General features: G+C 43.1%; 1 protein-coding gene across 2 annotated transcripts in view; it reads right to left on the bottom strand.

The window, feature by feature from the left end:
- Positions 1–7869: 7869 nt before the first annotated feature.
- The window catches only part of TPX2 (TPX2 microtubule nucleation factor), a 59606-nt gene continuing 57150 nt past the window's right edge, over positions 7870–10325 (bottom strand). For both annotated transcript variants that reach the window (XM_082671074.1, XM_082671075.1), the window contains exon 18: positions 7870–9952. In XM_082671074.1, coding sequence (XP_082527200.1) covers positions 9842–9952 — 111 coding nt within the window. In that variant the 3' untranslated portion in view covers positions 7870–9841. The remainder of the gene's footprint in view (positions 9953–10325) is intronic.

Genomic DNA, 10325 nt, shown 5'->3' with positions numbered 1-10325 from the left:
AGACCTCATATCCCAAGGACCTCGTACAAAAAGTGGTGCTTCTGATGTTAATAATAACAGCTGCTAATATTTATTGTGCATTTACCATGTGCCAGGCAGAGATATTAACTCCTTTAATCTTTATAGCAACATTATGAGGTAGGCACTATTATCAGTCCCATTTCCAAAAGGAAAGTGAGGCACAGAGGAGTAACTTGCCCAAGGTTTCAAAGGTAGGATTCCAGTGGGACCAGAATGTACACCCAACCCACCAAGCTCAGAGCTCTCACTCTTGATTACTATTCCATACCACAAAGTAAATGCCTGCTGAAAAATGAATTCATGGGTGAGTGAAGAATACTTAGATTATGTCACAACTTGGTAGCCCCAGGGCCTGACATTCAGTAGGTGCTCTGTAAACGTTGAATAAACGTTCCTACTTTGGTAGGGTCCTGGGACAATGAGAAACCAAGACCGGCCCCTCCTTCACTCTTTCTCCCTCTCCCCCATCGCAGCCCAACTTCTCTGCAGCATAAACAGCGAAGCCAAAAATAGCCATCTAATGACGTCAGAGGAACAAGGTCATCTGAAAATTGCCCATGGACACTGGACACCTCCCTATAGGATCAAGTAGCAGGAGGGTACCCCAGGATGGTGCAGCTGTTCCAAGAACAGGAAACGTCCCAGGAGCAGACTTGGAAGCACCACCTCATGAAGGCAGGGCCCGTGGGGGCGGGGGACAAACGCAAACGCAGAAAGAAGCAAAACCCAAGTGCAGAGTGCAGACCCTGGAGAGCAGAGTAACTGGAGTTTATCTGCACTAGAAGTCACTCCCAGCACACGATCCTAGGAAATGGCTCAAAAAGGGGGGAAAGCATGTTCTATCCTGGTAGGCTTCCTGGCCTCCACTGTGCTATTTATAACACTTCAGGCTCGTCTGCAGAACTGGGTTACCATATAAGCCAGGGGGTGTATGGCAAGCTCTGAGAGGCTGCTGGGAGAAGAGGGCCCTGTCTGGGATGGTGAGGGGGGTCCAAACAAAGGATGAGGAATGGGCCAGGGCAAAGCACTTCTGGCTGCAGTCACTTGGCACTGTGACCACCTCGGCCATCATTCAGGCCTGCCGAGGCTTGTGACTTAATAATTGACTGACAGCTGCCACATCCCTGAGAGGAACGCAAGCATCCGGCAAGGACCCAGACGGCTGCTGGGTGAAACTGAGGAGAGAGAACCTGCTCCCAGCCTCTGGGAAGCGTAGCTGGAGGTTCCCACAGAAACGTCAAGAGTTCAATGAGGGCTACAGCCCAAACTTGCTCCAAAGTCCTGAGTTGCTGGCCCTGGTGGGTGACGGAAACAATCTCTTCTTCACCCATGGGGCTCTTTGATCAAGTGTCACTCAATTCCCAAAAGAGCTAGGCCCTATCCTCCAGGAGCTCCTAAGAATGTCCATCCATCCCCTCAAGGGATGCAACTGGCGTGGTGGAAAGGGCACTTGAGGGCACAGACTTGGGTCCAAATTCTGACTCTGCCACTTACCAGCAGTGTGACTTTGGGAAAGTAACTTAAACTCTGAGCCTCAGTTTCCTCATCTGTCATATGACTTGTTGGAAGGACATATGGAAAAGCATTCTTCCTTCCATCTTTATTTTGGTAATAGAGTCTTGGCTGAGGAGATAAACACTTACTCAACAAATTCAGCAGCTCTCCTGGGTAACACGAACAGGCTGCATAAATGTGACTCCCCAGGGAGCTCAGAGGAGAGGCATGCTCTTGCCCTCCACAGGGCTCTAGTTTGGCCTGCGTGCTGAGGCTCACAGGAGAGAACAGCTGCAGGCTCCCTGGTCCATAGATAGGGACCTTTGAGTTGAGAGACCTGTTCTCCACCAGGACATCTCCTGACACAGTGGTCCTCACACTTGGGGGTGCATCACAGACCCCTGCAGGGCTTGTTAAAACACATTGCTGGGCCCCAGGTCCATGGTGTCTGATTCAAGAGGTCTGGAGAATTTGCATTCTAGTCCCAGTGATGCTGATCTTCTGGTCTGCAGGACACTCTGAGGACCACCGCCCTAGAGAAAAGTCCCCCAGCCCAAGTTGCTGAGCTTCCTAGCCTGCCAATTCCTACCCATTTTCCTGGGTCCTCTGGGTAGGAGGAGTGTTTTGGTATGTATGTGAGGAAAACACAAACACTCAGACCCAGCAGTGGTCAGTACAGCTAATGTTTCAAGGAGAGGGAGAGGCTCAAAAAGTTGTTTAGTGAAGGTGGGCAGATAGTGACAGCCCCTCCCAACTCCTACCTGTCTGCCGTGTTGCTTCGCATATTAGTTTTCTCTTATGCGAAGTGGTAACAAATTACCACAAGAGAGAGAAAACGGCTAATGGGCAAATAAGAATCAGGGAGGCTACAGTGTAGACATCAACCTCCAGCTCAGTAAGAATGAGATTTCTAAAAGCTCAACTCAAATCCCTCGCCTCTTGCTTGCACCAACTCCCACGAGCCTCCTTCCTGAGGAGCGTCCCTGCTCCTCTCGCTGATGGCTGACTAGCAGCTGCTGGCCCTGTCTTGTCAGTTTGTTAGCTTTGGATAAACAGCAGGGGCTTCTGGCAACCCCTGATGACACATACCCACTGACAATTAATATAGTGAATATACGACTCAAGCAGGATCACACTGAGTCACGCTGGCCAACAAGGATGAATAACTGCCCAATGTGACAGTCACCATGGCTGCCAAGACTTGCTTTTGGGTCATTTTAAAGCTAGGAGCAAATTCTCATCCATGGAGCCAGAGGAAAGATCCTTTCTAGAAACATCATTTTAAACTTCTAAGATAAAGAAATTGAGACTCACAAAATGCAAATGACATGCTCAAGCTACTCTCCCAATCCCCAATCTAGGGTTCATTCCACTAAATAATTTTGTGCCCCTCAGAACCCTGTGACAATTATCTCAAATCAACCCAAGTCCTTTTGACCACAAACATTATAAAAACTGAACTGCAGCAGAGAGAAACAGAAGAGCTGCAAGGTAAGGTGGCATCCTTAAAATGCCAACAATTAAAGAACGGATACTAGCAACCTTGCATCTTGGAAAAGCCAAGGATGGGAGAGACTTCCTTGCTGTAGTCTGTTAGAATTCATTGAGCATTCTGTGCTGCTTTTAACCAGTTCCAAGGTCAAGAGAAACATCAGAATATATGTGCGTGTGTCAGAGGACATTATTCAGAGATTAGTCCCCTGGAGTGATCTGGGCTAGATTTCCGCTTCCAGAACAACCCTTGGAAAGTCCTCCTCAACGAGCTAGCACACTGGTCTCCAACATACTTCACTGACGTTCAAATAGAAATCTAGGAGCAGGGAGCTTACTAGAGGTACCCTCTTGCAATGACTGAGCAGCTGACTATAGAAAAATATAACTGTTTAAAGTAGGGCTAATGTGGTTAGAACAAATTGCCTAGAAAAAGAATCTGAAAATATTCAAGCTGGAAAGAGCCTTATTTATCTTTCTAATTCAATCTCCTCTTTGACGATGTGGAAACTGAGGTCCAGAAAAGGGGAGTGCCTTGCTAAAGGTCACCCCGTGTGCCAGTGCCAGGAAGGAGATTATATTTCCTGCCTCTACTCTGCCCAAAAGACACATCACAGCTCAGCTACAGTTAAGAAAGACAAAGGGCATTCCCTTTCAAATGTGGTCTGAAGGCTTTGAGACATCAATCTACTGTGTAAGCCTGTCTTAAGATGTAGAATTCCAAGACTTTAACATAACTAGAATTCTCTCCAGAAAGGCTTTGCTAAATGCCAATAAACTTTTCGCTGGGCACCAATCCTAGTAACATTGACATTATGTCAGCCAAAAGGAGGTTTCCAATTTGCAAATGCGTATGCCAGGATGATGTCATTAACTACGCTTTTGGGAGGGAATTATATTTTCTTTTAATACTTTAATTACAAATATTGACTAAGTGGTTTGAAACAACCATTTAAAGTTTAGAGACAGACATAATACATTAGGGGGACAAAGAAATCTGTCTTATAAATAGCCTAGGAAAATCCTTTGCAAAACAAATATTTTCAATGGGGAGAAACAAACTCTGGACGATGGAACAGTATGCTGCTATTAAAATTGGTATTTAGAGTATGCAGCAATATAGGAAAAATATTTGAGCTACTACTCTGCTAAGTTAAAAAAAAAAGCAGAATACAAAAAATATATATACATAAACAGAAAACCCCTACAATGTAGAAAAACAGACTAAAGTTCTATATAAGAAAATATTATACAGAGAAACACCAGTGTTCAAGGTGGGTGAGGGGACCACAGATTTTTTTCTCCTTCCTCCTATTACCAGGTATTTTCTGAATTATATATGATTAACAATAAATCCCAATTTTATAAACAAAAACACTGCAAAACCCTGTTGAGATTTTTGTATAGAGCAAATTCAAAGTCACTTTCTAGTCCCTTAGTCTGTGTAAGAGAGTGTGCCTGTACGCCGTGAGTAGAGGATGTCAGTGCCAGGCCAGAGATTTTTCATCGTTCCTTACCACAAGCTTGACAATGCTGCCCTAAACTGCTTTTCAAATTACAATTTACAACCACTGACTATTTAGTATTTGACCCACTGAAAAATACCTCTCCCACCCATGCTCCTGAAAGAAGCCCTGAGAATACCATCAGTGCCGAAATAAGCTAGGCAACAATTCTTAACCCGTTCACACACCTGCCTGTGAGGTTCTGGGATACCAGTCCCATGGGTTTTGGCAGATCACGCAGGCCAGGTTTTTACTTCCCTTCTGTTTAATAAAATTTTAAGAAAAAGAGAGAAGGCAGTTGATGCCTTCAGGTTAGGCTTAGTCTGGTGAAATAATACCTGATAAAACCTAGTATTTCCCTAAGCCCCTCCAACTATGGTTTCTCCAAGTACAATGTTAGCATTTGTGAAGCCCTTTCAGGAAGCTGATACCTTCAGCACATAAGAGCCATGCTTTGACCGCAGCCCAGCCTCATATTCTCTTGTAAGGAGGAGAAGAGCAAACACCATCAGACATTTCTGTTTTTGAGGTCAGGAACCTTCACTACAGCACTAGAAAATAGAGTGGGTATGCAGGAAGACAAAAACAAGGAAAAAGCATGTTTTTGTCCCCAGGCTTTTCTGTAGCAACTACAATGGCTTAAGCTAGATAACAAATTGTCCTCGAATTCTTGGCATTGGAGCAAACATGTCAGCTCCCTGGTTATGCCTTCGTCACTGCTCAAAGTACCACACACTTTAACCCTCCTGCTCTTTCCATAGGCCTGGGTTTGTTCCGTATCCAGGAAACTTTATATGTTGTCTAAACTGAGCACCCCAGCAGGCTGCAAGGCAGATGGCAGCTCAGGATTCAGAATGTTGACCAATTCCTACCTGGATCCACACCACCAAGCTGTACTCAGCCTGCCTGTGCAGAAATAGGAGCTCAGCCTCGTGGCTGACAGCTTTTTTAACTGCTACTCTCAGCAATAAGGAACTTCCCCAGCAGACAAGATTCAGAAGGGAATTGAAAAGGAAGCATATCAAGAGTGACCTAAGGGGATACACAGGTTTAACCAGATACTCAAGCCAATGAACCCCCAAGGCTCAGCTAAGCCAGGAGGAATTAAAAGAGCAGGCTTTGCTGACCTGACCTCGAGCCTTTGGGACCTGAGGTCACTAGGCCAGGACATCTAGACCCCACACCAGGTCTGCCTCCATGTCACTAGATTCTCATAAGAGGCTTCATACTTCAGCCAGGGAGAAAGCTAGTACATGCCTAAGGTAGTGCCTGAACCACATTATTCAATGGAGAACACATATGAAAAGAGCAAGCTACAGAATGTAAATTATGACACTATTTGTTGAAAAATAAGAGGGAGCAGGTATGAATACATATAGGCTGACGCCATCTCTGCAAGGGAACACACCTGGCAGCACCAACTATCTCTAAACCCCTTTGTAGCTTTCGAATTTTGAAAGCCATGATATATAACCTTCAAAGAACAAATTAAAATTAAAGGCAAATGCGTAATGCTATAATCTTATTGTTATAAAAAATGCTCTATAAATCTGTGTGTGTACATAAAAAACATTCTGGAAGAATACACAACTGGTAATACTGGGTTACTCCTGGGGAATGGGAGTAGGGGAAGTAAGAGACTTTCGTGTTTTGTTTTATACAGTCTGTATTGTTTTGTTTCCAAAAGGCAGTACAGCCCTCTGTATCTACAGGTTCCATATCTATAGATTCAACCAACCATGGATCAAAAATATTTGGGAAAAAAAAAAGTCCAGAAAGTTCCAAAAAACAAAACTTGAATTTGCTGTACATGTGCAACTATTTATGTATAATTTACATTGTCTTTACAACGATTTACATTGTATTAGGTATTATAAGTAATCTAGAGATGATTTAAGGTATATGGGAGGATGTGCATAGGTTATATGCAAATACACCATTTTAAATGTGACTTGAGCATCTGTGGAGTTTGGTACCCACAGGGGGTCCTGGAACCAATCCCCTGTGGATACTGAGGGATGACTATACTACTTTCATAATTTTTACATAAAAAAAGAAACACCTTTAAGAACTGCAATCTCACCTCCAACAAGAACCTCTAAACTCCTCCTGCAGCATTTTTTCTGTCTGTCTCATGCTACTCAGTCACATCTTATCCTGTGTTACAATTGTTTGTGTATAAGACTTATCTATTAAATGCTGGAGCAACTGCCACTGCAGTGTGTCCACCACTCAAGCTCCACTTTCCAAGGACAAAATTCTGTGGAAAAGAACTGTTAAAGCATAAAACAGCAGTCAAAACGGGAACAAAGCAATTACACAAGAACAAAATGATCAACCAAATTAAGAGTGAAAGGTAATCTTGTATTAATTAGCACAAACTGTTAGCAATGGGGAATCATGACCAAGTCAAAACACCGAAAACAGTCCTTCCCAGCAAGTGTGGGAATTCTAACAATCTGAATGTGCACATGTGCTAGGAGTTTTGCAAAACTGCCAAGCAGATTGTGGCAGCCAGATTTCTCAGTAGAATTCAGTAAATCCTATTAGAGGACATGTTCTTTGTTTAGGAAAATTCCAGGGTGACCTCTGAGTGTTGAAAGAGAAGCTCTCTCTTGGACAAGGCCTGAGGGATAAAGAACCTGAATTTCTCTGTAAAATAAAAGCAGAGTTTGAGTTTCAGGGGAAACGGGAGGCTGTCCTAGAAAAATGAAGGTCATGTGAGGTGGTCCAGAAAGAAAGGGCTCAATACTAGACAGGTTGTGCTGAGGAGGAGACCACCAGGAAACTGGGAAATTCTGGGAAGCAAGGGCATCTTAATTTTAAAAGCTATTTGCTCTGAAATAATATAATCCCTCTCTGTTGCCGTAACAGACTGCCAAACAATATCACCCTGATGTGGGTGTGCCCAGAGGGGGCAATCCAGAATGGAGCAAATGGGGTGGAAGGATCCCACAGGTCCATAATTCTCAATACGTAACACTCTTTCTAAAACCCTCAACTTGAGGGCCAGATTTATTCTTCCACCTGAAACAAACAAAACAAAAAATGAACAAAATGTATGAAAAAATGATACTAGATGGCAATATATGAATGACAGTGAACTATTAGAGAACTGCTGATACATGGGAGAGAGAAAAGCTACAGAGGAAAGACACAGAGAGGGGATTAAGAGATGAACAGAGAAAAACCAAAGCAAAAGGTGTTCAGAAAAGGAAGTTGTCCCACCCCCATCCAGAGAATCCACAAGAGATATGAGGACTGGGGTAGAACTGGATTTTTCACAGCACAAGGGATGGAGAACTCTATTTCTGTTTGAGGCTGATATCTAAATACCATCCTCATCTACCCCTCCCCCCTCTCTCTCCCCACGTCCAATCTGTTAGCAAGTCTTGTCAGTTACAGCTTCAAAATCCATTCAGAATCCAACCATTTCTCATCACCTCCACTCTACCACCCTAGCCCAGGCCACTATCAGCTCTTACCTGGACAACATCAAGAACCTCCTCACCTTCCTGTTTCCAATCTTACATGCCCCCAAGTCCCCATCCTACTCTATTTTCCACACAGTCAGAGAAACATTTATCACCTGACAGAAGAGGACAGTTACTTGTTTATTGTCTGTCTCCCCTTCTAAAAGGTAACCTCCATGAAGTCAAGGTCTTCTATTTCTGTTCATTGCTATATGCCCAGAGACTAGAATAGTGCCAACGTATATATAGTTAGTACTGAATCAATATTTGTTAAATGAACTACACAAGTTGTTATGGAACTGTACACCACATATCTCTAGGAAATGAATAAAGGAACTGCACTTTGTATCACTCTGTGGGCCTTCAGGAGGCCCAGGGATCTGCAAATCACATCTTGCTTTGTTGCCTGTCACTAAATCTACAATGGCTTGTACATAATGGTCACTGAATGAATAAACAAAAGGAATATAACATAGGTCTAATATCATATATAGTGCCTAGGCCTAGCCTGGGCAAAAGATGGATGCTTTTATATCTCGTGGTACAGGAATAGATGACTGGTACAGAGTAGAGTTCATAAACAATATCAAGTCTAAAAGAAAATACACTATTGGTAACATGGACCTAGCAAATTCTGTGCCAACTATGAGAAATACAGATATGATTAACATAATTTTTATCTTCAAGGACTAACATAATTTTAGTTATCTTCATCTCTACTAGCTTGTAAACAAGTACAAGTAACTCAGTGGTATAACTGTTCTACTAGAGATATACATAAGAAACATTTGGGAGGCACAAAGAAGGAAATCTTACCTTACCTGAGGAGGTCAAATGGTCAAGGAAAGATTTATGAAAAAGATTTTACTAGAGCTGAGTCTTATAAAGAAGAGTTTACCAGATGAGAAAAAACACATTTAGAGAAGAAGGCACAGTCTGTTTTGAAGGCATAACAGGCTTCCAGAGTGGTTCCTAGGAGGGAGTTAACAAAATATGGAAGGATATTCTGTCATAAGACAGAAAAGTCACAAAGCTCTTTCCTTTAAGGACAGAGCCTATGCTTTTAAAAGTTCCTAGACCCTCCTCTCAAAGTACCCACTTCCCCAATAAGATGTGACCTCCAAAGGGGGAAAGATTTAAAAACATCAAATAACAAAATCAGGGAGGGAAGACAAACATATTTATTCCAGTCTAGGTCACTGGAGGACTTAAAACGTGTACTACTCAGCGCCCCCTATTATCATCTGCACCAACAAGGGAAGAACGTGCCTGAACAGCAAGCTCTACCCGAGGCCAGCCGATGACTGCTGTGAGGTTCCCGTCAGTCAAGTCTCTTCCTCGTCATGCAGTTAATGAGGCTTCCCCCCTCGTAGCGAAGGGCTCCTTAACTCTAAATTCATTTTGCACAGAGAAGAGGAAAGAATCTGACATACTACTGATGGTTCCTCATTTAATTCATGACTTAAATCCTATCTCAGTATTTAACTATCTTTATTTTCTGATTAAAATAGGAAAAAAAGGGGGGTGGGGGGTAAGGGCAACAGAAATTACACTGTACTGATACAGAGACTTTAAATTCTAGTCAGAGTTAAGACCCATATTAAAGGTCAACTGATGGTTCCAAGGAAATAACTACATGGAGTCTGGTTGAGACATACATGAGTTGAGTCTCATTATTAGCCACAATAATGTAGGAAAACAGCTCTCAATGAAATTGGAGTCCACACTTGTCAGGCATGGGTAGGAAAAAGCCTGGAGAAATGAGTTCTCTCCATGCCCCTGTGACAAAGAAGGCTCCTGGTTTAATGGGAAGAGTAGCTCCAGTTCCCAGACGGTGTCCACAGCTCAAAGCCGAGTTTAGCAGTGGAATCGAGTGGAGAACTTAGGCGATACAGGCACGGTCAAGGGCTGGTCACTTGACTTGACTTCCACACCCTGGTACCTGCGTACTGGATTTGCCTTGTGTACCTGCAGAGTGAGAAAAATAAAGTTACCATTGATAAGGATGTTAGAGAACTACACTTATGGGTGTTTTTGCTCCTCTTCTTGAGAACATTTTTGTATAGTTTTGCAAATCCCAGTCACTAATTTGGGGGTTGGTGGGAGGCAACACAGTCTAGCAGCAAAGCACAAGAGCTCTGGAGCTCAAGTAGGTTTCTATTCAGGTCTTGCTGGATCCCTCAGCTTGCACCTATCTCCAGTTTGACTGTTCAGTACTAGGGTATGACGGGGCTGTACTCAATTGCAGCAGAAAGAAGATACATGTTAAGAATTTGCCAGAGTACAATCTTAAGATTATTGAGTCTTAATATTCACCAAAAGCATGGACAAAAATAAATAA

This window comes from Grampus griseus (genome assembly GCF_964374135.1).
Source record: "Grampus griseus genome assembly, chromosome: 14".
Classification (NCBI taxonomy): Eukaryota; Metazoa; Chordata; class Mammalia; order Artiodactyla; family Delphinidae; genus Grampus; species Grampus griseus.
The sequence above is the reverse complement of the archived record's forward strand: the minus strand, read 5'-3'. Positions and strand labels throughout refer to the sequence as shown.